Raw genomic sequence first — 26,892 nt, 5'->3', positions numbered from 1 at the left:
GACTTTTAACATTCTAACCCATCCAAGCTCTGCACTAAGGCGAATCCTGTCAATAGTAGGAAAGGTAAAGTCTTCGGCCAAAATCACCCTCTAGAGAAAATCTGTAGATGCTGGAAATCTAAGCAACACACACAAAATGCTGGTGGAACTCAGTAGGCCAGGCAGCATCTGTGTAAAAGAGTATTGTCGATGTTTTGGGCTGAGACCCTTCATCAGGACTATCACCCTAATGCTTTTATACATCTCCGCAATTTGCTTACACTAACTTCTATTGAGTGTAACCCAAACAAATTGCTCATCCATCACCTAATCCTCAGTTCTATCTGCATGGCTTAGATGATTCCTCAGGGATATCTTCCCTATGTTCTACTGCGATATCCCTGTAATCAATAGTGTGACTCCTCCTCTTAGTAACCTTGACAATGGAATAACTGTTGGTGCCAGATGGGGTGGTTTGAGTATCTCAGTAACTGCTGATCTCCTGGGATTTTCACACACAACTGTCTCCAGAGTTTGTAGAGAATGGTGTGAAAAATGGGGGGGGTGGTGGTGGGGGGGGGGGTGGGGGGATAGTGAGCAGCAGTTCTGTGTCAATGAGAGAGGTCAGAGGAGAATGGCCAGACTGTTCAAGCTGACAGGAAGGCGACTGTAACTCAAATAACCATGCGTTACAGGAGTGGTGTGTGCAGAGGAACATCTCTGAATGTATGATATGTTAAACTTTGAAGTGGATGAGGTGCAGCAGCAGCAGACCACGAACATACACCGAGTGGCCATTTTATTACGTGCAGGGGTAACTAATATAGTGTCCACTGAGTGAATGTTGTGATGTTGCAAACTAAATAATTTTGTCCTGCGTCAATGTTCGTATCCATATAAAATAATTTCACAGACACTGCAGGAACCAGTACACTTGGCCAAAATATTTTCTGTCACCTTGCTGTCTTTTTAAAACTGCATACATGCCAAAGATGTCTTGTGTCGCAGTGGGTAGTGTAATGTTATTACAGTGCCAAAGACCCGGGTTCAATTCCATAAAGAGTTTGTGCGTTTTCCACTTGACCTTGCGGGTTTCTCCGAGAGCCCCGGTTTCCTCCCACAGCCCAAAGACATACAAGTTAATAGTTTAATTGGTCTCATTAGTGCTGTTGGGCCGGAAGGGCCTGTTTTCATGCTAAACAAGTAAATAAACTTTACATTTTTTATGTGTGACGCTGTGAAAGGGAGAGACTGTATAAGTGTTCTCATGAAACCAGTGTGGGAACTAAACCAGTTTACTAACCTATGACCTGAGCCAGATGTGAAATCAAATCTGTAAAAGCGATTTATTTTCTTCCTTTTAGAATTCAAGTTTGTGTCAGTGAGTGGTGGTGTTGGGGGGGGGGGAGAGGTATTGGTGGGACTTGTATGCAATTATTGAATACTTTCACAGAAGAGTTTGCAGTGGTTTTAGGGGCACGTGTATCATTTATTTCCAGGAGTGAAAAGGTTAACATATGAGAAGCATTTGGTGGCTCACTGGAGTTTAGAGGAACCAGGAGGGATCTCATTCAAACCTTTGGAATATTAAAAGGCCTGGTGAACATAGAGAGGATGTTTCCTGTAGTGGGGGAGTCTACAATCAAAGGGCACAACCTCAGGATAAAAGGAAATCCCTTTACAGCAGAGATGAGGAGGAATTTATTTAGCCGGAGAGTAGTGAATCTGTGGAAATCATTGTCACAGACAGCTGTGGTTGTCAAGTCACTGAGTATATTTAAAGCGGAGGTTGATACTTTCTTTATTAGTAAGGGTGTCAAAGGCTACGGGGAAAAGGCAGGAGAATGGGGTGGAGAGGGGTAATAAATCAGCCATGTTGGAATCATGGGGCAGACTCGATGTGCTGAATGGTCTAAATCTGCTCCTGCGTCTTATTGGTCAGTTAGCTGGCAGACGTTCATCTGCATGTTTAAACATGTCACTAAATTTCTCCAACTTCAGTTCCCCATTCGAGCGTGCTCCTTGAAAGGTCCCTCATGAGGGTGTCTGTGCTGTATCTCATGAGGGCTCCACTGGGGTGTAAAACTAGAACGCACCAGTGGCTGATCAGAACTCTTGCCTGAGCCTGGGGACTCTTTAACATTTTCACACCTGACGTTTGCATAGCTGTGAGATTTATACCACCGTGTCAGTGAGAGGGGGAGTTGGTGTGCGTCAGAACGCAGGTGGATTTCTTTCAGCACTGATGACCTGAGTCAAACTTTGTCGTTGGAAACCAGATATCAGAAGTCCACAAATGCCCCGGTATCAGAATTGAGATTGTATCAGATGTTGGTGAGACCACGCTGGGAGTAGTGCAGTTCCAGTTATTCAGCCACAGCAGGGGTTTCCGACCTTTTTCATGCGTTGGACCCCTACCGTTAACCGAGAGGTCCGTGAACCCCAGGTTGGGAACTCCAAGCTACAGGAGGCGTCAGTCATTAAGCTGGTGAGAATGCAAGGGAAGATTCAGAAGAATGTTACTGGGACTGGAGGACTTGAGATACAAGGAGAGATTGGACAGGCTGCTCTGCTTTGCCTGGGGCGTAGGAGGCTGTGGGGTGATCTCAGGGAGGTTTATAAAATCACGAGAGGTGAATGGTCGCAGATTTCTTCCCCCCCAGGATAGGCCAGTTCTGAAACTAGAGGACATAGGTTTAAGGTGACAAGGAAAAGATTTCAAGGGGTCCTGTCGGGCAACCATTTTACACGAGGGTCGTGGATAGATGGAGCTGCCAGATGAAGTGGTAGAGGTGGGTCCAATTGCAATATACTTATGACTTACTCAGAGTGATAGCATGGTCAGTGTAGCAGTCAGTACAATGCTTTGTAACCAGATGCAAGGTTGTGGCTCGATTCCCGCTGTTGCCTGTATGTTCTCCCCAAAGGCACCGGGGTTAAGGTTAATGAGTTGTGGACATACCATGTTGGCACCAGGAATGTGGCAATACTCACGGGCTGCCCAACACAAGCCTCTATGGTTTGATATGATGCAAGGTGTCGCCTCTCACTGCCTGTTTCGGCGTACACATGACAAATAATGCTAATCTCATTTCGGATGGGAAAGGCTTGGAGGTATATGGACCAAGTTCAGACAAAGGGGACTAGCTCAGACGGCCATCTTGGTTGGCATGGACGAGTTGGGCCAAAGGGCCTGTTTCTACTCTGCGACTGTAGATGGGAGCGGCCCGTTGTAATTGCAGTGTCACTGCACCTCGATCCAGCTCCTGGCCAGTGCAGCTGTCTCCTGTACAGATGTAACATCAGCTGGTGAGACACAAAAAACATCACTGTACACATTGGGGATTGACCTAATTGCATTACTTGGTATGAATGGGTCCCTGTAGAATTGCTGACCTAGCTGGAGAGAGGAGTTCTCCCATTAACATCCCTACGTTTTTTCGTGGAAATTTCCCAGGTCCGTGCTTTCTGCTTCACGATGCTGGAGATCCCTCAGGCGGGACGCCACTGTGGCTTGGTGGTTAGAACGACACGACAGCTATTACAGTTCGGGGCACCAGAGTTCGGTGTTCAGTTCCACTGCCGTCTGTAAGGAGTTTGTATGTTCTCCCTGTGACTGTGTGAGTTTCTGGTTTCCTCTCACAGTCCAAAGATGTACCAGTTAGTAGGTTAATTGGTCATTGAAAATTCTCCTGTAATTGGGCTAAGGTTCAATAGATGGATTACTGGGTGGTGCAGCCTGTTCCATGCTGTATTTCTAAATAAAATAAACAAAGTAAAAATATTGCCCCTGCTCACCCACCACATTGGAATTTTTAACTATTTTATTTGGTGATGGAATGGGGCCTCTAGAATACATAAAAATGGCGTACAACTATCCCATGAATCTCATTGCCCCTAGAGCTCTGCACAATTTTCCCCTGCAGTTACATAAACAATCCCTTTTTGAATGTTGCTCTTGTTATCTTTTGGACTGTGCATCACAGATCTTCGATATTTGCTCCTTTTTTTCCCACTAATCATCCTAATTTATATCTGTTCCAACCCCTTTTGCAATGTGTCACATTAAAGCCAGGACGGCTAAGTTTACAACCAAAGGGAGTTAATTTCTCTCTGCCTGACCTACTGAGTTCAAATCAGTAGCTTGTTCTTTGATCATGCTGGCATCAACGTAGGACGTTCATTTCATAAGCATCATTTCTTCCGGTACGTAGGAAGGACGGTAGAAACACAGGCATGCTGGCATACACACTCCATAGGAAGGGGAGCAGTGGAAGGCCATTGAGCCCTTCGAGCCTGCCTGCTATCCATGCTCACTGTAATTAAGTGATAGGTTTTCCAGTCACGGAACTAATGACTAACTGAGTCAGTCTGAGTTCAATGCGTTAACTAGAAGCAGAGTGTCACTTGGAAATGAGTGATTAAAAATTATTAAAAATTTGGCAACAAAATGACTATTTTTAGAAGTGTTAATTGATCTGGATGCATCATTGACTCCTTTGGGAGATGCCATCAAACAGGATAAATCACCCAGCAATCTAGTCAGTGTGCAACCAGGGCAGATTTTAAAGATTAGCTTTATTTGTCAACGCACAGTGAAATGCGTCATCAAATCAGCGAGGATTGTGTGGGGAAGTGTCAGAAACGTAGCAGGTCCACTCCTCACCAACTCTTAGCTGTACATCTGTGGACAGTGGCAGGAAGGCAGAGCACCCGGAGGAATCCCACATGGTTACAGGGAGGAATCGAACCTCGACCCCACGGCCAGCGGCGTGAAGCATCAGGCTGGCCAAACACTACCGTACCGCCCAGGCGACAGTCAAACGGAAGGGACCTCTTTGCCCGTGTTCAAAGTTGAAGCTAAATTTCCTTCCTGTCAAGTGGAACTTCAGTTCAGTTGGTATCTGCCGAGGCCACTTTCCTGATGAAGGGTCCCAGACCCAAACGGGGGTGGTTTACTCCCCTCTCTAGGTGCTGCCTGACTTGCAGCATTCGGTGTGTGTTGCTCTGGGCTGGTCAAATCCTGTCAAGGAACTAGGACAAACAGCGCTTCAGTGAGCGCTCAGTTAAATCCACCCGAGGGGTCCAAAGAAGCAAAACTGTGGACGGTAACTTGGCACTTTTCTTTGTTTCTATGGAAACAATAAATGTACAGCATGGGCCACGACATGGGAATTGGAGCAAGTCTGGCAAGGACATCTATGAAGCACTGTCAGGAGAAATACTCACGTTAAATGCTGAGGCCGTGCCCTCTTCCCGCTAGTACCATCAGGCAGGAGGTACAGGAGCATCAGGTCCCACAACGCCAGGTTCAGAATCCGATTTAATATCACCGGCGTGCTGTGAGATTTGTTGATTTTGCGGCAGCAGTACAATACAACACTTAATAATAATGAATCGTGGAATTACAGGAACTGTGTATATAATTAATTAATTAAGTAGTGTGAAAATAGTAGTGAGGTAGTGTTCGTGGGCTCAGTGCCTTGGGTGACGAGGGTCCTTAATGACGAGGCATCGCTCCTTGAAGATGTCCGGGATGCTGGGGAGGATACTGCCCGTGATGGAGGGAATGAATTCCCAATTTTCTGCAGCTTCTTTCAATCCTGTGAGTAACCCCCCACCCACCCCCCCCCCCCCCCCGCAAACCAGACGGCGGTACAGCCAGGTAGACTGCTCTCCGCGGTACATCTGTAGAAATTTGCGGCGTTCAGGAGCAGAACAGTTAATTATCAGTTTTAATATCATTGGAGTGTATTGTTTTGTGGCAGTGGTACAGTGCAAGACAGACCCCACTTGGAGTTCTGTGCTCGGCTCTGGTCGCCTCACTGCAGGAAGGATGTGGAAGCCATAGAAAGGGTGCGGAAGAGATTTACAAGGATGTTTCCTGGATTGGGGAGCATGCCTTATGAGAATAGGTTGAGTGAACTCGGCCTTTTCTCCTTGGAGCGACGGAGGATAAGAGGTGCCCTGATAGAGGTGTATAAGATGATGAGAGGCATTGATCGTGTGGATAGTCAGAGGCTTTTTCACAGGGCTGAAGTGGTTGCCACAAGAAGACACAGGTTTAAGGTGCTGGGGAGTAGATACAGAGCAGATGTCAGGGGTAAGTTTTTTACTCAAGATTGAGTGGTGAGTGCGTGGAATGGGCTGCCGGCAACAGTGGTGGAGGCGGATACGGTAGGGTCTTTTAAGAGACTTTTAGGTACATGGAGCTTAGAAAAATAGAGGGCTATGGGTAACCCTAGTAATTTCTAAGGTAGGGACATGTTCGGCACAACTTTGTGGGCCGAAGAGCCTGTATTGTGCTGTAGGTTTTCCATGTTTCTAAAAATGACTATAAGTTGTGTTAAGTAAATAGATCGATAGTCAATGCAAAACAGGATTAGTGAGGTCGTGTTCATGGACTGTATAGAAATCTGACTGCAGAGGCGACAAAGCTGTTCCCAAAACACTTGAGTGTGGGTCTTCAGGCTCTTGTACCTCCTCCCCTATGATAGTAATGAGAAGGGAGCATGGCGAGGACTTTATGATGGATGAAGTCTTCTGAGGCACTGACTTTTAAAGATATGGTGGGAAGGTGCGTGTCTATGTTAAGTCTACAACCCTCTGCTCCCTCCTTCGATCCTGCACATCGGAGCCTCCACACCAGATGGTGATGCGACCGGTCGAAATGCTTTCTGCGGTACATCAATGGAAATAAAAAATTGGGAGAGTCTTTGGTGACATATCAAATCTCCTCAGACTCCTAGTGAAGTAGAGCCTCTGGTTTGCTGCCTTGGTGATTACATCAACCTGTTGGCTTTTACGGGAGAGTCATGCACAGCAGGCCCAGGAGAAATATCTGTGTTGCGTGCCTCTGGAGGAATTTGTGTTCAGAGTGACTCAGCAGAAAGGTGTGCTGCACGCTCAGAAGGAACTTGGGTATAGAGCATACGCTAGGAGAAGAGAGAGAGAGAGAGAGAGAGTGAGTGTGTGTGTGTGTGTGTGTGTGTGTGTCGTGCTCAGGAGGAACTTGAATTTAATATGCTTGAGAAATCTGAGAAGGTAGAAGGAAGGCTGATTTATTTATTCTAAAGATCTATTAAATTAATTCATTCACTGATGCAGCGCAGTAGCAGGTCTTTCCAGCCCAGTGAGCCTGCACCCGCCCGGTTACACCCATGTGACCAATTAACTTGCCAGCCTGTACGTCTTAGGAATGTACCGGTAGGTAGAAACCAGGAACCAGAAAATTGCAGTCATGGGGAGAACATACAAACTTCTTCCAGACAGTGGCAGGAATTGAACCGGGGATCACTGGTGCTGTAATAGTGTTATGCTAATCACTACACTACTGTGCCACCTCTAAATTCATAAGATCTTGAGAGGCGTGGGCAAGGGATCCTTTTCTCGAGGTAGGAATCTCAAAAGCTAGAGAACAGCATTTGAGGTGGTGGGGGGTGGAGTTGGAAGGAGAGGTGTGGGGCAGTTCTGTTTTTACACAGGGACTGGTGGGTGCCTGGAACTGGCTGTCGTCATTACTTGTGAAGCAAATACGGCAGTCGTGTTTAAGGGGCTTTTAGACAGGCAAGTGAATATAGGCACAGAGAACGGAGGGACGTGGATCATGTGCAGTCAGAAGAGATTTGTTTATCTTGGCGTGGTGTTTGGCACAGACGTTGTAGGCCAAATGGTCTGTTCCTGGGCTGTACTTCCGCACCTGCATTGGCCTCCATCAGAGCAGAGATATTGAAACATAGAAAATAGGTGCAGGAGTAGGCCATTCGGCCCTTCGAGCCTGCACCGCCATTCAGTATGATCATGGCTGATCATCCAACTCAGAACCCTATACCTGCTTTCTCTCCATACCCCCTGATCCCTTTAGCCACAAGGGCCATATCTAACTTCCTCTTAAATATAACCAATGAACCGGCCTCAACTGTTTCCTGTGGCAGAGAATTCCACAGATTCACCATTCTCTGTGTGAAGAAGTTTTTCCTCATCTCGGTCCTAAAAGGCTTCCCCTTTATCCTTAAACTGTGACCCCTCGTTCTGGACTTCCCCATAGGAGCCTAAAGGCACACACTCATTTTAGCAACAGCTTCTTCCGCTGCATCAGGGTCCTGAACAAACCCATAAAAACTCCCCTCACTATTTTTGCTCTCTTTTTGAACCACTTAATATAATTAAAAAATATTTATTTCTTCTTATGTTACTGTTCCTCTCGTGTTCTCAATATTTATTGCCTATTTATTATAATTTTCTTTTTGTGTTTGCACACTGCTCGTATGCCCAGTTCGGCAGTCTTTGGATTACAGCTATTGGATTTATTGAATGTGCCTGCAAGAAAATAAATCTCAGGGTTGTATATGGTGTCATACAGTACTTTGACAATAAATTTACTTTGAACTTTGCTTCCACAAAACATCAAATTTCATGACGTACGGCAGTGATATTACATCTGATTCTGATAACAAATCTATAGCCTTTTCAAACTGGCATCAGAGATGTTAATGTTTCAGCCAAGTGCAGAAATGTGTGTGCACCTGCCATCAGTTTAATGGGATGCCCATTGTGCATGGGTAATTGGTGTAACCTAAATTCCTGTGCATAAGGAATGACTCACTTTGTCCATCGATAACAGATGCAAAATCATTAGTCTGTACGGCTGCTCCAAATTTACTTCCTGCTTTCAAAGAGTTAAATGTTCATATATGGGAGAGGAATGTTTTTGTTTAATTAAAGTGTCATACAGAGTCAAACACACATTTACACTAATCCTACTCTAATCCCATTTTATTCTCCCTACGTTCCCTTCGACTACCCTGCATACCCTGTCTGGATGAAGGGTCTTGAACTGGCATGTTGGCTGTCCGTTTCCCTCCACTGATCAACACACACAGAATGCCGGAGTAAGTCAGCAGGTCAGGCAGCATCGATGGAAAAGAATGAAGAGTCGCCGTTTTGGGCCGGGGCTCTCCACAGATGCCACTCGGCCCGTTGAGTTCCTCCAGCATTCCGTGTGCTGCTCTGGATTCAGGCGTCTGCCGCCCCTTGTGCCTCCACGTTTGAAGACTCCCCTACACACGAGGGGCACCTTACAGCGTCCTACTGACTCACAACGTACCTTCACTCCATCCGCCTCGAAAGACGAAATGTCCGCATATTTCACAAGTTCCCGTTCTGGAAGTCTGGCTCATGGTGTCCTACAGTGCCACATTGAGGCCACACTCAGGTTGGAGAGCATCACCTCAGAGTCGCCTCCAACTGATGGCATGAACAGTGATTTCTCTAGCTTCCAGCAACTTCTCCCTCCTCTCTTTTTCCATTCCCCTGTCGCACCTTCTCACCTGGCCCATCACCTCGTTCGGGTGCCCCTCCTCCTCCCTTTTCTCCCATGACCCACTCTCCTCTCCTATCAGATTGCTGCTTCTTCAGTCCTTTACCTTCTCCACCTATCACCTCACAGCTTCTTACTTTAGTCCCCCTCCCCCTTCACCTATTACCTCCCAGCTTGTACTCCTTCCCCTCCCACTCCCCCCACCTTCATATTCTGGCCTTTTCCCCCCTTCTGTTCCGGTCCTGGTGAGGGGGTCTCAGCCCAAATCGTCGACGGTTTACTCCCCCTCCATAAAAGCTGTCCGACCTCCTGAATGCCTCCGGCATTTTGTGTGTGTGCTGCTCAACTGATCAAGCCACCTACGTGCACGTGGGAGGAAATGGAAGCCCACTTGGTCACAGGGAGAACGTGCAGACTCCACACAGTCAGCAGCCGTGGTTGGGATTGAACCCAGGGCTCTTGGTGCTGTGGGGAAGTGGCTGATCCAGCTGTGTCACTGTACTACCCCGTCTCAAACATTAGGCAGTGTAATCAAACTGCACTGAAGTAGCATTTTGTTTAGGAGAAAGGGGCCCTGGTGCGTCTGGAAATATTGAGGGAACTGTTTGGCGGTTACTCCAACATTCCTGGCCCAAGCGTGTGAGTGTAATGCGCTCACTCTGCTAGAGACCTGGGTTCAGTTCCTCCTGCTGTTTGTACATAGTCTCCGAGATCGTGTAGGTTTTCCTCTGGGTTCTCTGGTTTCCTCCCACAATGCAGAGGCATACAGGTTAGCGGGTTAATGGGCGTAATTGGGTGGCGTGGCCTCCTGGGCGGAAAGGCCTATTACCTGGCTCTATCTCTCAACAGTAAATAATAAATAAAGACCCGTGTCACACTGCTAGAATCACAGAGCATCATTGTGGTCTGTTCCTCCTCAGACATTGCATATATTTTCAGCAATGAAGTACTTCAGAACAGGAATGCCTTTGAAGAGAACGTTTCCTGTCAGGGCAGCACAGTAGAGTAGTGGTTACTTTACAGCACAGGCGCCCTGGGTACAACCTCCCCCTGCCTGTAAGGAGTTTGTATGTTCTCCCTGTGACCGTATGGGTTTTCTCTAAATGTTCCAGTTTCCTCCCACTGTCCAAAGACCTACCAGGTGGTAGACTAACTGGTCATTGTACATTGTAAGTTGTCCAGTGTTTGGGCTGGGGTTTGTCACGTACCCCAATCAATTCAACAACCTCTTCAAGTTCACGTTCAAAATCCCGGATAGAGGCCCCAATTTGAAATTCAAATCCCAAGACGAGGCCCCGATTTGTCATGTGCCCCATGACTGGGTTACTAAACCAGCAGAAATGGAATGATACGTTGGAGTCCGGTGGTACTGTAACTAAAGGTGTTTATTAGTAAACTAAGTAATACAGTATCAAAAATGCAAATTACATATAAAACAGGTTAGCAGTGATAAATACAGAAGTGTAGGAATAAGAATCAAAACCAAGCTCTATCGTAGTCTAGGGGTAAATGAATAGTCTTAAGATAATGCAGAGTTCAGTTTAGTTTGGGTTGAGGTAGTTGCTGTTGTGACGTTGGAGAGAGCGAGCGAGCAAGAGATGAGCAGCTGCAGCAGGCAAACCTTCCGTTGTGGTCACTGATTATGACCCCTCTGTTCCAAGTCAGACCGTTCTTCAGTGGTGGGCTCGTCACCCAGGCGTGGGTGGACACCCACACAAGCCCCCCACCGGCCTGGTTTCACACACTGTGAGCCTCTGACCGATTCCCCTGAATCGATCCTCCAAGCCCCCACCTTCCTGTGGGTGCACAACACTCGTTCAGTGTCCAGTGGTGTGTCTGCCTGCGTCTCAGCAGACTCGTCTTTTATCTCCCTGCCGGGGTACCGGCCATCCATCAAACTGGCCACTCCCTGCTGTGTCAGCAAGGATTCACACAAGCAGGCAAAGTCCTTGGAAGTAAAGTCAGCGAAGAAACCATAATTTTAAATCCTTGTGTCTCTCTCATTATCAGCATGTGTAGCATGGTGCCTCTCCCCCTCTTCATCTCTCTCTCTCGTTAGCAGCATAGTTCAGGGTGGGTCAACTCTGGACCCCATCTCCCCATGGTTTTCTCATCACACGTAACAGGTTCGATCAGGGGATTGCTGGGTGGCCTGGCTCAAGAGCTGGAAAGGCCTGTTCTGCACTGTATCTCAATGAATAAATAAATAAAATAACTGTTAGACCATAAGACAAAGGAGCAGAATAGGCCATTCAGTCCTTCAAATTTGCTGTTCCATTCCATCATGGCTGATTGATTTTCCCTCTCAACCCCATTCTCCTGGCTTCTCTCTGTAACCTTTGACTAATCACGAACCCATTAACCTCCAGTTTAAATATACCCAATGTCTTAGCCTCCACAGCCGTCTGTAGCTATGAATTCCACAGAATGACCATCCTCATTGTGAACTTCCTCCTCATCTCTGTTCTAAAGGGATGTCCTTCCTATTCTTATGCTGTGCCCTCTGGTTCTAAACACTCCCACTACTGGAAGCATCCTCTCCGTGTCCACTATATCTACATCTTTGACTATATCCTGAAATAGTCCTTGTCTTTGTCCTTGCATATCAGCTGACTGCTTCAGGCAAACTCCGTGGGCGGGAGAGGACCGCATTTACTGGCCCAACCCATTTCTGCATACCGCGACTCCGGAACTGATGCTAGCCCTACCCGTTGCACTCAGGCGGCAGAGCAGAAAGTAATTTGCACCGGAATTTCTGGGTGTAAGGACTGCAGGGAAGATCGCTGCAGTGACTGCATGTGTGACTCACCTGTGTGTTCCACATAACCAGGTAATTCAGCCTTCCCGTCTGTTGTCACCCTGAAGGCTCAATCACGCATGCGGACTGCTGCTCGACTGCTGACCTGCTGAGAAAGTCAGGTCGCCTGACACCCAAGTGCTTGAACTGAGTGCCCGCCCTTATGGAAATGTTAAGTGGGATCTAGGGAGGCAGAATCAGTGTATAATGGTGCCATGATCAGAGCTGACACTCGGCTTCAGCGAGCTGAACTCACACTGCTGAGCTCTTGGCACTGGCTGTGTGGAGTTTGCATGCTCCCTCTGTGAAGTGGGGTGTTCCCTCCCCCCACAACCCCAGAACATACGAGTTGGTAGGGTAATAGACCACACTGAATTGGGCCGAGTGTGTAGGTGAAAGGTTAAATCTGAGGATGATTGACAGGAACATGGGAGAATAACAAGGCAAACCTGATTCGTGTAGATGGTCAGTATGGAGGTGGTGGGGAGAAGGAGCTGTTTTTGTGCTGTACAGCTCCGGGATTAGTTAGTGTCGTGGAAATCAGAAAGGCAGATGCTGGAAATCTGAAATAAGAACGGGAGCTGCTGGAAACCCTCAGGTTGTAACAGCGGCAGTTGCCATGCTGGGTTTGAACCGGGGTTGTTAAGGTGAAGTTTTGTATCTTTGAGCAGTCAACTACCAGGAAAGTCTTGGACCAGGTGAACCCCAAGTGCAGAGGAGACCATAGGCAAGGATGGAATTGAACAAAGCATCTCCACTTGTGGATTGTTTAGTAGAGAGCACAGGCTAGTACTCAAGAATCACGACACACAGAAACTTAAATGGACAAACAAAACAAGGCTCAGCTGCACCGATAACTAAAATAAATCATGGGTGAAAATAACAAATAATCACGGGAAGAGGAGCGTCAGAGTCTGGAGAGCCCTGACGCCCCCAGGTGGTCAGACTGAGGTATGACACGGGCTGTCCTGATGAAGGGTAACTATTACTCTTTCCGCAGATGCTGTCTGGCCTGCTGAGTGTTTCTGCCATATTTTGTATTTACTTTAGTGTGTGATTATTTTAAAATGAGTGCTTGATGCTCAGCAGGGACTTAGTGGGTCGAAGGGTCTGTTCCTGAAATAGATGATTTTATGATTCCTACTCTATCTTGCCCAGGGACCAAGTGAAATCTCCACCCATTCTTCCCTTCCCACCTCCTTCCATCTAGGACAATTAAGTTTTAACACCAATGGCAGTAAGGCACAGTTTGGACCTAAAATTAAAGCGCTAAATGTAGGAAATACTCACCAAGTGGCCAGCTTCTGTAAGAGGGGGAAATATCAATGGTTATTGCAGGAGGATCACAGCAGGTCGAGCAGCATCTGTGGAGGCAGAAGGCCAGTCAGTGTTTCAGGTCAAGAACCTTGCAACAGAATTGAGAGGTAGAGGGAAGATAGCCAGTATCCCATTGTGAGAGGGAATGGTGAGATAGAGGCAGGTAGGCATCAGGTACAACCAGGTCATGGGGGAGATGATGGAGGGCAGGAGAGGACAAGGGTAGAAATGGTGACTGGTAGGTGGAAGCAGATAGGGGAGGAGTGATGGGCAGGTGGAGCCAGGGAGGGGCTGGAGAGGCGATAGGAAAGGTGCACGAAGGGAGAAGAACCCCAGGTGGATTGGGTTGTGGGTGATGGTCTGGTTGAACTATGTAGGGGAGGGCTACAAGTCTTGGTAACATTCCATCCCTCCCCCACCCCTGAGTTGTTACCCATCCGCCCCCATCTCACTCATCACACACTCAACACTTTAAGAACAGCTTCTTTCCGTCTGCCATCAGATTCCTGAATTGCACTGGGAATCACTATTCTCTCTTTCTGTTCTACTTACAGTATTATGGTAACATATAGTAATCTTTATATCTGTTGCACTGTAGTAGTAGTAGTGTGATCGCTCAACCGGAGTATGATGTTCTGTTAAGGGGTTGTTAGTGGATTTCTATAATGGAGATGTGCGTGACTGTTTAACATAGGGAGGCTGATGCACAGGCAGCCACCACACAGTCCTCATCAGACTGGGGGCAGGGTCCATTGGTAAGGAATTACAAGATGATTGGGGTCTCTTCACTGCTGCAGCCTTCCTCCGCCTTCGCTGCCGTTGTGATGCGTCATCACCTTCTGTTGAGGCCTTGGTTGGATCGCTGTTTGTCTGGAATCTTCCCCTTGACCTTACCGCCGGGGGTGACCTACTCGGAGCTAAGGGCCGGGTGGCACTCGATCTCGGCTCTCCACCCCCCACAAGGTGACCGTCCTCAGAGGAGGTTGCAGTGCAAAGCTGCAGCAAAACAACAAACTTCACGACGTGCGTGGGTGACGACAGACCCGACTCTTCCCCCCACCCCACACACTCTCAGTCCTGCTGCAGAGACCTCGCCCGAAACGCCGGCCGTCCCTTTGCCTCCACAGTTGCTGTTTGACCTGCTGAGGTCGCCCAGCAGCTTTGGTATCTGATACTGATGAACTCACCCTGCCAAGTGTCTCTGTGCTCTGTACATTCCTCCAGCTAGTCTGTCAGTCGTTCCATTACAAAAGTGCTTCCATTTGCCAGTGTGAGGTCACAACATCACTGTCATTAATTGGCCGTAGTCGTGGATTACCACACAAGGTTCTCTTGTCTGTTCCCCTGATAGCTCCTTTAGAGCACATGTCCAATAAACTATCAGAGTGTTAGAATCTGTGTTACATTGAAATTTGGCTTGGTGAATTTGTATTGGTTTAATTTAACAATATCTGTAATCTTGTTGCACAGTACAGGCCTTACAGCCCAGGATGTTAACATACTCCATAATCAATCTAATCCTTCCCTCCTACACAGCCCATAACTCTCCAGTTTTTCTTATGCCCCTGTGCCTATCTTAGAGTGTTTAAAATGTACGTATTGTATCAGTTTCTACTGCCACCCCTGGCAGAGCATTCCAGACATCAATCACTCTCCATGTAAAATGCGGCCGCCTTCTGTCTTTCAATGGCGATTGGCAGTCCAGCTTAAAGGTGCATGACCACCACCAACTGGACTGTGCATTCCTGATATCATCTTCCTAACGCAAGTGACATTAAATGCTCCAAGAGCTTGTCACTCCTTAAAGTTGCGCTGCAGCAAGAGGATGTCCTGAAAACGGCAGCAATGACCAGAGTGCTCCCTCCTCTCCAGCCTATCGAGCTCCCAGACCGCGTTCCAGTATGCAGCCTGCATTTGCTTCCGGGATCATGGGGCACGCCCAAGCGTTGCTCTCTAAAGCTAGCACCTGGACTCCAAATCCTCTTTGTGATTAAGAAAATGGGGGTGGGAGGGAGGGTGGGAAGGATGGGATTTGTAGGGCCAACAATATTCCAGCATTGATTGATCAGGGCAAAATGACTGTCACTGAAATAGAGAAGGCCGAGTCACTGGCTAGGTCATGTGTTGCGATTCATAATCAAGATAATCCAAGTGAAGAGGTTAAACAATGTAGGGATAAGGCTACGACTGAATATCCTGATGTATTGGAAGCCAGCTGTAGCCAAAAACCTGTGTCATTCACTCTTTCTCTGCCGCTCACTTTAAACAATGCTTCACTCCCATTTCAAACCAGTCCTTGGGGAATCTTTCAGTTGGTGTATCTCTCTCTTCCTCCTAACCTTAAATCTACCTCTCTACCACTGCATTCTCCTCCAACCATGTTAAATACCTTTCTCTGACATCTCTCCTAAAGTTTTGTCTGCTCACCTTAAACTGATGTCCACTGGTGTTGACCACTGCTGCCCTGGGAATGAGGCGCTGGCTGTTCACTATCGTATGCCTCTCATAATCTTGTACACCTCCATCTTGTTGCCTCTCATTCACTTTCACTCCAAAGAGAAAAGCCCTACCTTGCTGAACCATTCCTCACAAGACATCCAGGCAAGTCTCCTCTGCACCCTCTCAAATGCTTCCATATCCTTCCCCAAAGGAGGTGTTTCACCTTTCAACACGTCTCGATTCACAGGCATGTCACCTGTTTGACACAATTGCTTGAGATTCAAGCAAACATTTGCAGTCAGTGCGTGGCAAATCAGGACAGGAATCTGTAAAAGTGCCGAGATTCCCTTAACTCCGCAATGCCAACGATCCTCATGAAAGGTCTTGGCCTGAAACATCGACGGGAACCCACCTCCATCAATGCTAATGAGTTCCTCCAGCATTTTGTGTGCATTGTATCAGTGTTCCCTTAAACCAAACTGAACAAATTAGAGCGGGTACAAAACCAGAACACTGCGGATGCCAGAAAGCTGAAATTAAAACAGAAGATACTAGAAAAACTTTGAATGTCTAGAGAGCCCGCTTTAGATTGTTACGAGGCAACAGGTTTCGTTCACTGAGGACTGTCATTTTAAGAGACGCTTGGATGAGGTGGGACTATGATGTCAGTCTAACCAGCTGCGGCCAACCGCTGCTGCTCAGTAAGGAGAAAGAGACAGGCTGTTGGAACTTCAGCTTGTCATTGCCATGGTTTGGAACTCTTCCATGCCCAAAAGATTGGGTTGATCATATGCACGCAGTGCACAACGGATGTGTGTCTGTCACTTCATATAATCCATATGTGTGGATTTGATGGAGTATCCTGTGGTATCGCTTTTGTTGGCCCTTACCTGGAATCAGGGTGTTGTAGTAACCACTTGAAGACGATATTCTTGACACGGCCATAGTGGGGTGTGTCAGGAATGGACAGGAGGAGGAGTATAGGAAACTGATACAGGACTTTGTGATATGGTGCAACTCAAACTACCTGCGTCTCAATATCACCAAGACCAAGGAGATGGTGGTGGACTTTAGGAGATCTAGGCCTCATATGGAGCCAGTGATCATTAATGGAGAATGTGTGGAGCAGGTTAAGACCTACAAGTATCTGGGAGTACAGTTAGACGAGAAGCTAGACTGGACTGCCAACACAGATGCCTTGTGCAGGAAGGCACAGAGTCGACTGTACTTCCTAAGAAGGTTGGCGTCATTCAATGTCTGTAGTGAGATGCTGAAGTTGTTCTATAGGTCAGTTGTGGAGAGCGCCCTCTTCTTTGTGGTGGCGTGTTGGGGAGGAAGCATTAAGAAAAGGGACGCCTCACGTCTTAATAAGCTGGTAAGGAAGGCGGGCTCTGTCGTGGGCAAAGTACTGGAGAGTTTAACATCGGTAGCTGAGCGAAGGGCGCTGAGTAGGCTACGGTCAATTATGGAAAACCCTGAACATCCTCTACATAGCACCATCCAGAGACAGAGAAGCAGTTTCAGCGACAGGTTACTATCGATGCAATGCTCCTCAGACAGGATGAAGAGGTCAATACTCCCCAATGCCATTAGGCTTTACAATTCTACCGCCAGGACTTAAGAACTTTTTAAAAGCTATTATTAATGCTTTTTGAGATAGTGATTTAGATGCATATCATATTCTTTACTGAGTTAAGTATTGTATGTAATTAGTTTTGCTACAACAAGTGTATGGGACATTGGAAAAAAGTTGAATTTCCCCATGGGGATGAATAAAGTATCTATCTATCTATCTATCTATTCCTGTGACTGTTACCCGGTGATATTTCTAAGTGAATTTCAGAACGACTCGATGGATAAGTTCTTCAGCGACTGTTATTTCATTTACCCAGCATGGAATCTGTGGAATTCTTCATAATTGCCTTCCCTCTACAATTTACCCTGGATTACAAATCTCTCCCCCATTATTTATTCCTTTCAACTTTACCATTTTAAGACTTTAAGAATTATTCTGGAGCTTGATAGTTCAGGAAACACACACACACACACACACACACACACACACACACACACATAAACACTCTCACACACACACTCACTCACTCACACACACATATACACACACACACTCACTCACTCACATATACACACACTCACACTCACACATACACACACATATACACACACACACTCACTCACACATATATATATATACACACACACACTCACATATACACACACACACGCACACTCACTCACTCACACACATACACACACACTCACACATATATACACACACACTCACACACACATATATACACACACACATATACACACTCACACATATATACACGCACACTCACTCACACACATATATATACACACAGACACTCACACACACATACACACTCTCACACACACTCACTCACTCTCACACACACACACACTCACACATATATACACACACTCACACATATATACACACACTCACACATACACACACTCACACATACACACACATATACACTCACTCACTCACACACATACACTCACTCAATACACACACATACACTCAGTCAACACACACTCACACATTCACTCACTCACACACACAGATGCACACTCACTCACACACACACACACCTGTTAACTTTTGTTTATTCAGTTTAATCTTTTACATATTGAGTAGATACTAATAAAGATAATGGTTTTAACATCAAAACCTGACTCAGTTTGTGATCTATTGCTGCTGGTATGTAACAAGATCAATTACAATACCTCAGCATTCTGAGAGACTGTAGATCATAATAGCAAGCCATGAAAAAGTGGGCTTCCACTTATGTAGCCAAAGTCTTTTTCCCAGAGTACAAACAAGAGGTCGTAGGTTCAGAATCAGAATCAGTTTTAATATCACTGGCAGATGTCATGAAATTTCTATGCAGTGGCAGTACATTGCAATATATAATGATAAAAACCATGAATCATTTTATGTGTGTGTGTGTGTTTAAGTTAAATAAGTAGTGCAAAAAGAGGAAAAAAAAGTAGGGAGGTAGTGTTCACGGGTTCAATGTCCGTTCAGAAGTTTGATGACAGAGGAGAAAAAGCTGTTTCTGAATTGCTGAGTGTGTGCTTTAAGGTTTCTGTACCTCCTTCCTGGTGGTAGCAATGAGAAGAGGACTTGCCCTGGGTGATGCCGCCTTTTTGAGGCATCGTTCCTTTAAGATGCCCTGGATGCTGGGGAGGCTGGTGTCCATGATGGAGGTTTCAGGTGAGGGAGAAAGAGATTTGAAAGGGGCCTGAAGGGGGGGGGGGGGGCGGTGTTTTAACACAAAGGGTGGTGGACATATTGAATGAGCCTGCCAGAGGAAGTGGTTGAGGCTGGGACAACTGGACATTTAGAAGACATTTGGGCAGATTCATGGATAGGAGGGATATGGGCCAAACTTAGGCAAACAGATTTGGCTCTGTCAGGCTTTTGGTCAGTACAGATCTGTTAGCTGAAGGGCTTGGTTCCATGCTGTATAGCCAAGCATAAGAAATGGGAGCAGAAGTAGGCCATCAGCATTAAATCTTTTCCACCATTCAATAAGATCATGAGTGATCTGGCCATTTAACTTCAATGTTAGAAAAGGTTCAGCTTTGCACTTTTAAGTTTCGTATTCTAATTGCTTCCTCTTTGTTTTCCTTGCAGCTTTGTGATGGCGAGTTCCCGACGTTAGCCGCTGAGGCACGCGATTGTGTTCCTTGGACTCGTGGTTTCGCCTCTGTTTCTGTCCTGAGCCCTGGAACCGGCCGGGAGCTGCGGAAGACAATGGTCTCGTTAAACCACTGTGAGTCGCTGTGCATCAGTGACCTGCTGCCGGCATCGGGAGGCAGTGGTGGACTGGCCCCCGGTCAGCTAGGGGCTAGCCCGGCCCGGCCCGTGGAGGACGGCGGCAGTGAGGGGTGCAGCCCCCGGTCTTGCTCGAGCCCAGACTCACAGGACGGTAGCGCCAACGCCAGCCTGCTGGAGCGGTGTGGCGTGGTGGGGATGTTGATGTCGAACCTGGAGGGCCGGCAGAGCCAGAGGGTGGGCACCCACCAATCCCCGGTGTTTGAGGCCGCGGTGACGGTGCCTGACTTCGTTCCGAACTCCTCGGACAACTTCATCCCCACACTGGAGGAGATTGAGGAGTTCCTGAAGGAGAAGATGGGGATGGTGAAGGAGGAACTCTCAGAGAGCGGGGCATCGACTTCGGAGGCGGAGATCAAAGTGGAGGTGAAGTCAGAGGCATCTGTGGAATCCGGTGGACCTCCGGCGGGCGGGGGAGGTGGGTCAGGCCCGGGGGCGAGCAGCACGGCCACGGTGGGCGGCGTTCCTGTCCTGCTGCAGCTCCAGCCGTCCCAGGCTCCGGCCGCGCAGTCTCCAACAAACGCCCCCAGGCTGGCGCAACTGATCGTCAACGTGCAGGGCCAGACCTTCGCCCTGGTGCCCCAGCTGGTGCCAGCCCCCGCCAGCAGCAGCGGTGGCCGCCAGTTCGTAAAGATCGCGCCGCTGCCCATCGCGGCAAGGTCCGTCGCCGTCGGCGGGCTGGTCAGCGTGGTGGACACCGGCCAGAAGCTGCAGAAGCCGCCGCCCTCGGCCGACGTCATCAGAGTCCACAAGTGCTCGTTCCCCGGCTGTAACAAGATGTACACTAAGAGCAGCCACCTAAAGGCACACTACCGGCGGCACACCGGCGAGAAACCCTATTCCTGCACGTGGCCAGGTTGTGACTGGCGGTAAGTCAACTAAACGCACCCTCGCCCATCACCCGCCTGCTCCTGTCCCTCCAGCCCCCTTATTCTGCTGTCTACTCTTTCCCCTCCCGTCCTACATTCATAGAGTAGGATCATGCAGTATAGAAACAGGCCCTTCACCCCATCCGATCCATGCTGACCTCCCATCTAGCCCCAGTTGTGGGACTAGCTAGTCCCAGTTGAGCATTGTAAACATGCTACGTTGAGGTCAGAATCTGTGGCAACCCATGCGACGTATAAAATTCTAAAGGGATTGGACAGGCTAGATGCAGGAAGATTGTTTCCGATGTTGAGGAAGTCCAGAACGAGGGGTCACAGTTTAAGGATAAAGGGGAAGCCTTTTAGGACCGAGATGAGGAAAAACTTCTTCACACAGAGAGTGGTGAATCTGTGGAATTCTCTGCCACAGGAAACAGTTGAGGTCAGTTCATTGGCTATATTTAAGAGGAAGTTAGATATGGCCCTTGTGGCTAAAGGGATCGGGGGTATGGAGAGAAAGCAGGTACAGGGTTCTGAGTTGGATGATCAGCCATGATCATACTGAATGGCGGTGCAGGCTCGAAGGGCCGAATGGCCTACTCCTGCACCTATTTTCTATGTTTCTATGCGGGCTCCCCCCAGCGCACACTCGGGGTTTCAATGTAAACAATGTATTTCACTACGTTCCGATGCAAACGTGATAAATAATTTGAATTTTGAATCTTGAGTTGCCCGCATTCGGCCCATTACCCTCCAGTCTCCTCTCCTCCAGGCACCTGTCCAAAAGTCTCCTAAATGTTCTGATCATACCCACCTCGCCAGCTGTGTCCAGGTGCTCACTACCCTCTGTGTGAAGAAGTTACCTTCTTTGGCGCCTGGGGGTTGTCTGATGTTTTTCTCTCAAGGTTGTACACTGCATGTGTACTTTGGTAATAAATGTACTTTGAGCTTCGAGGTGATTCACAAACTGAACGCAGAATATAGTGTTCCAATTACAGAGGAGAGGAAGTGCAGCTTAAAGTGGGCAATAAGACGCGAGGGCTTCAACAAGGCAGATTCCGTATAAGAGGTGCGGGGTAGGAGTTTTTCTTGAGCCTGGCTGGTACAGTGCGTGTTCTCAAGATTTTCTGTCTTCTGCCCTAGGAAGGGGAGAGGAGAAAATGACCAGGTTGGGAGGGGTCTTTGAGCATTTAGGCTGTTTTCACAAGGCAGCAGGACGTATAGACAGAGGCAATGAACGGGAGGCCGGTTTTCGTAACCACGACTCTCTGTATTGTGGTCTCGAGCAGAGTAGTTGCCATACCAAGCTGTGATGCTTTGTATACATAGAACATACAGCCTAGTACAGTCCCTTCGGCCCACAATGTTGTGCCGACCTTAATACCTACTCTAAGATCAATCTAACCCTTCCCTCCCACAGAGGTCTCCGTTTATCATTCATCCATGTGTCTATTTAAGAGTCTCTTAAATACTCTAATGCATCTGCCTCTATTACCACCTCTGGAAGTGTGTAACAAGCACTTACCACTTTAAAAAAAATACTTCTGACATCACCCCTATACTTCCCTCCAATTACCTTACAGTTATGGCCTTGGTATAAGCTACCATCTGGATCCGTGTGTCACGTATGGTTCGATAAGTCTGTTTCATATGTGAGTAGATCTCTTTTTCCCTTAGGCAGATATTGCTAATGTATGAGGAGCACCTGATGGCTCTAGGCTTGTACTGACCAGTGCTCAGAATGAGGAGGGAACCTCATTGAAACCTGTCGAATATTGAACGGCCTAGATAGAGTGGACATGGAGAGGATGTTCCCTATAATGGGAGAATCTAGGGTACAGAGGGCACAGCGTCAGAAAAGAAGAGCGTCGCTTTAGAACAGAGATGACAGAGGGATTTCTTCAGCCCAGGAGTGGTGAATCTGTGGAATTCATTACCACAGACGGCTGTGGAGGCCAAGTCAGGTATATCTGAAGTGGAGGTTGATGGGTTCTTGATTAGGGTGTCGAAGGTTATGGGGAGAGGGTGGGAGAATGGGGTTGAGAAGGAAAATAGAGTAGTCATTATGGAATGATGGACAAAATTAGGTGGGTCAAATGGCCTAATTCTGCTCTTAGGTCTTATGGTCTTGCATGTGAGCTGCTGTTGATTTTTGTTTTGTTATGGTGTTCCCTGAAGACGCCTGTGTTCATTTATACCTTTGTGCAATTTTCCAGATTTTCCCGATCAGATGAGTTATCCAGGCACCTCCGCTCCCACTCAGGAGTGAAGCCGTACCAGTGTATCATCTGTGATAAGAAATTCGCACGCAGTGACCACTTATCCAAGCATGTGAAAGTACACCGAGGACTGAGAAACAGCAGAATAACCCGGACAGCCAGTTAACGTTTGGCTCTCCTCCCACTTTGTCGGGATACACACAAGGGCCATTTCACTTGTGTATGCAAAGTACAGAGGACGTGGAAATGCATTAATGTGCGTGTGTAACTTAGGATCTCAGTGAGAGAGGGCTTTAGAGGTTCTTACTTTACAAAGTTATTTCTATAGAAGTGGAACTCATTTATCACTTAACGTCTCCTTTACTCTGCTGCTCATTGTATATTTGCAGGAACATAGGTCAATCCAATGTAGACTCCAGCAGATTTTTGTGCTTCTGACGATATCAGTCAAGAGAAAATAATATCAGGAGCTCCCTGGAAAAACAGAACACAATGCAGCTTTAAAAAAAAAGAATCATTCTTACATAGTGAATTTTCCAATCTGGAATTCGCTCTCAAAAAGATGCATGCTCAATATTGACTTTCCGAGAGAACCAAGGTAAAGGTGATGAAAGAGCGGGGAACGGAAACGGGTTTATAGTGCTTTCAGGACTTGGGTGCAAGTACAATGATCAAATGGCAGCTTTGTGTCGTACAGTGGTCATGGTGGATTACTACAGATAATGGCAGGAGTACTCAGGTTTTCAGGCAGTTTCTGTACGTGGAAAGAGGGAGAAACAGAGTCAATGTTTTATTTCACTGGCCCTTGGTCAGAACCAAGAAAGACTGAACATGTGTAAGCTGCAGAAGAGGGTGGGGAGAAGGAAGGGCATGTGTGTGATAGGACAGGGACAGAGGGAGACTAAATAGCTCAAGTGGCGGTACCAAAGGGGGGAAGGTAGTGCAGGTTTCTTAATCTGTGCGGAGAAGGAGTAAGCAAAGGAGAAAGATGAGAGAGAAGTGTGAGAGCATTGTTTAAACTCTAAATCACAAACACTGCAGATGCTGAAAGTTTTGTGCTTTTCAGTGAAAGGTTATTTGTTTTACCTCCAAACAAGCATCCCATCAGCCTGGAGTTTAAATCCCAGCAAATAAGTCATTTTGTAAAGAAATCAAGTTGGCTATGATATTCTTATAAACTACAACATGATCAGCTTGTTATTCAAACTTCAGTTAACATAGTTAACTCCGTGCTCTTTAATGTACCATTCTATAACTATTATTTATAAAAATGTCAATCTCAGGGCAGTTAGGTGTAAGCTTGCCGATATCCTGAACACTTGCCAACCCGTATCCAGAGAACATTTTAATGAAAACCTCTGCAGGGTATGATTTCATCTGCAAAAGAAGGCATGAGGTTCCAACTCCAATAAATGCCCATGCTGCAGGTATGTAGCAGGTATCCCACCCATTGTTCTAGAACATTAGGAAATGTGGGAAAAATTGTGCATTCCCTTTGCTGAGAGATATCTGTCAGCCCAACTCTAGTGACCACAAATCCATGGTGCAGTCTAGTCCTGCACAATACATCCTGGCTCCAGTGTTTTAATTCTTCAAATTCCTTCCTTGCAGCACTTTAAATGTCTCCCAGTCTGGGTCTGGGCACTTGGTTACATTTTAAGTAACTTTTAGAATAATTACAGCCCCATATGTAAAAATCCTAACGTAATTTTACACTCACTTTTCATTAATATTATCTGACAACTTGGCCATATTGTGGGGTGGCACGGTATTGTGGTTTGCACAGCCCTTTACAATTCCCGTTGCTGACTGTAAGGAGTTTGTACGCTCTCCCCGTGACTGTCTGGGTTTCCTCTGGGTGCTACAGTTTCCTCCCACAGTCCAAAGACGTACAGGTTGGGAGGGTTATTGGTTATTGTAAGTTGTCCCATGATTAGGCTCAGATTAAATCAGGGAATTGCTGGGTGACATGGCTCAAAGGGTTGTGCTATTCTGTGCTATATTTCAATAAAAAGGAAAAAATACCTTTCAAAGCAGAAATCTGGATCTCCATTAATAGGTAAAACTTTTGCAGTCAAAATGTCAAAAAGCATTTAATTTACTCTCATTCCCAAGTATGTCACTTTAATGTACATCCTTACTTGGAAAAGTTTCTCAAAGTTTCTACCTGAAAAGTAATTATGTGTTCATTGGCAGTGCTTACATACTGAATTCACAGGCTGGGAATTTAACTTTTTTTTACATTACACTTTTCTTTTGGAATTCTAATTACCCAGAATCTTAAAATTTTGCCTCATAGTATTCCCTGCCTTGTGCAGTTTCTGAGGATATACAGACAGGAGAAGGTAGATCCACACTGAAACCTAGATTTACTCTTCTCTTTATTTCAACATCTTCATTCCCTTGCCTAGCAATCATTATCACCCTCACTCTTGGTCTTTTAAAGGACGGTTCTCAAGATGTATGTGAGAAAAATGGTTCTACAACCTTTTGTGTTAAATTTTCCCTGATCCCAGTCCTGAACATTTTAGTCCTAACTTCGAGATGATGGTGCTTTAGGCCTGATTTCTGCAATAGAAGTCAGGGTTAAAGCATCATTACATTGGACAACAATTTTTCCAAAAATGTGCTTCCTCAGAAATTATATTTTGTTTATGATAGACTGCTTGAAGCTGAACACAAACATAATTTCTGATTATTTGTATCACATAGGAATTTGGAGAAACAAGAAATTTGCTTGTATTGAATAAAATGGGTATAATTTCATAATGGTGCTGATGCTTTGCAATAGCTCAACTACATTAAAAATGGTTTATTCTTGATTTTAATTTGTAATCAACATCTGAGACTTCTCATTTAAGTATTCAACAATAATCAGCCAGCATTGATGGATTTCAGTTCACCTGATACCATTTCTCCATGACCACTATGTCCTGGTGAAGTCTTCACCGTGCTCATTACTGACAGTGCCAAGATTTGCAGAGAAGTTTAAATGGGAATGCAGAAAATGAATCTTTAATGACATGTTGCACTTCTTGGTTTTTTATGTTGAAGCACGTTGTCAACCAGCTGCAGGTTGCTCCCGAAACGTTGACTACACTTTTCCGACATGCTTTTTGGCCTGCTGAGTTCCTCTGGTATTTTGTGTTTGTTGCACATAGTTTGGTGCTCTGTAGTTGCCAAGAAATTTTTCAACAGCATCCTTGAATGCCTTCCATGTGATTTTTTTTTTCCGGTCCCACTAGAAGTTCTTCAAAATGCCTGTCATTGATGACCTGTTTGATTGTGTATCAACTAAAATGCCTTCCTTAATATTGGCATCAATTATTCCGACTTGAGTTACAAATTGAAATAACAAGTATAGATGATTTCAAATAAAAATGGTGCATGATAGGGAAATCTCATGGTGATTTTCATGATCAGCACCCCAAAATTCACAAGATACACCCAAAGGTATTCAGAAGCAAAATCTTTATTATCCAGAGTTATGTGAAACCATTCAAATTGATGGATCATAGAAATAGTACTTGGAACACTTAAGTATTGTGTTGGTGTGTGGCCAAGCAGTTAAGGTGTTCATCTAGTGATCTGAAGGTCGCTAGTTTGAGCCTTGGCTGAGCAAGGTGTGTCCTTGAGCAAGGCACTTAACCACACATTGCTCTGTGATGACACCGGTGCCAAGCTGTATGGGTCCTAATGTCCTTCCCTTGGACAACATCGGTGGCATGGAGAGGGGAGCTGCCGGTTGGGTAACAGTTGCTTGGGCAACTGCCGGTCTTCCACAAAAAAAAAACCCTGCCCAGGCTTGCGCCCTGGAAACTTTCTAAGGCGCAAATCCATGGTCTATCGAGACTAACGGAGGCCTACCTACCTAACTACTTGGAACACTACAAACACGTAAAAACACAGGGATTTATGGTTTTATGATGTTCTGTTTCTTGATAGCTGCAAGTCTGGTGTTGTCCCTAGTCACTCCTTTGCTTAAATTTTTTATATTACAGGCAGACCTCAGAGAAAGCATTTACAGAGCTGATTTATGATAGAACATAGAACAGTACACTACA

At 46.4% G+C, this 26,892-nt stretch overlaps 1 protein-coding gene across 7 annotated transcripts in view; it reads left to right on the top strand.

Moving 5' to 3' along the window:
- The window catches only part of LOC140717304 (Krueppel-like factor 15), a 28,561-nt gene extending 2,905 nt beyond the window's left edge, over positions 1–25,656 (top strand). The window contains exons 2-5 of one of the 7 annotated variants that reach the window (XM_073030761.1): positions 8,807–9,193; positions 11,908–12,128; positions 19,543–20,612; positions 22,826–25,656. In XM_073030761.1, the coding sequence (XP_072886862.1) occupies positions 19,663–20,612; positions 22,826–22,994 (1,119 nt within the window). In that variant the 5' untranslated portion in view covers positions 8,807–9,193; positions 11,908–12,128; positions 19,543–19,662 and the 3' untranslated portion in view covers positions 22,995–25,656. Of the gene's footprint in view, positions 1–5,057; positions 5,289–7,256; positions 7,374–8,806; positions 12,129–19,542; positions 20,613–22,825 lie in introns of those variants that run through there. The other 6 variants (XM_073030759.1, XM_073030760.1, XM_073030758.1 and 3 more) reach the window with 6 other exon arrangements.
- The last annotated feature ends 1,236 nt before the right edge of the window (positions 25,657–26,892 follow it).

Source organism: Hemitrygon akajei, chromosome 27 (genome assembly GCF_048418815.1).
Source record: "Hemitrygon akajei chromosome 27, sHemAka1.3, whole genome shotgun sequence".
NCBI lineage: Eukaryota > Metazoa > Chordata > Chondrichthyes > Myliobatiformes > Dasyatidae > Hemitrygon > Hemitrygon akajei.
This window is presented reverse-complemented; position numbering and strand designations above follow the sequence as displayed.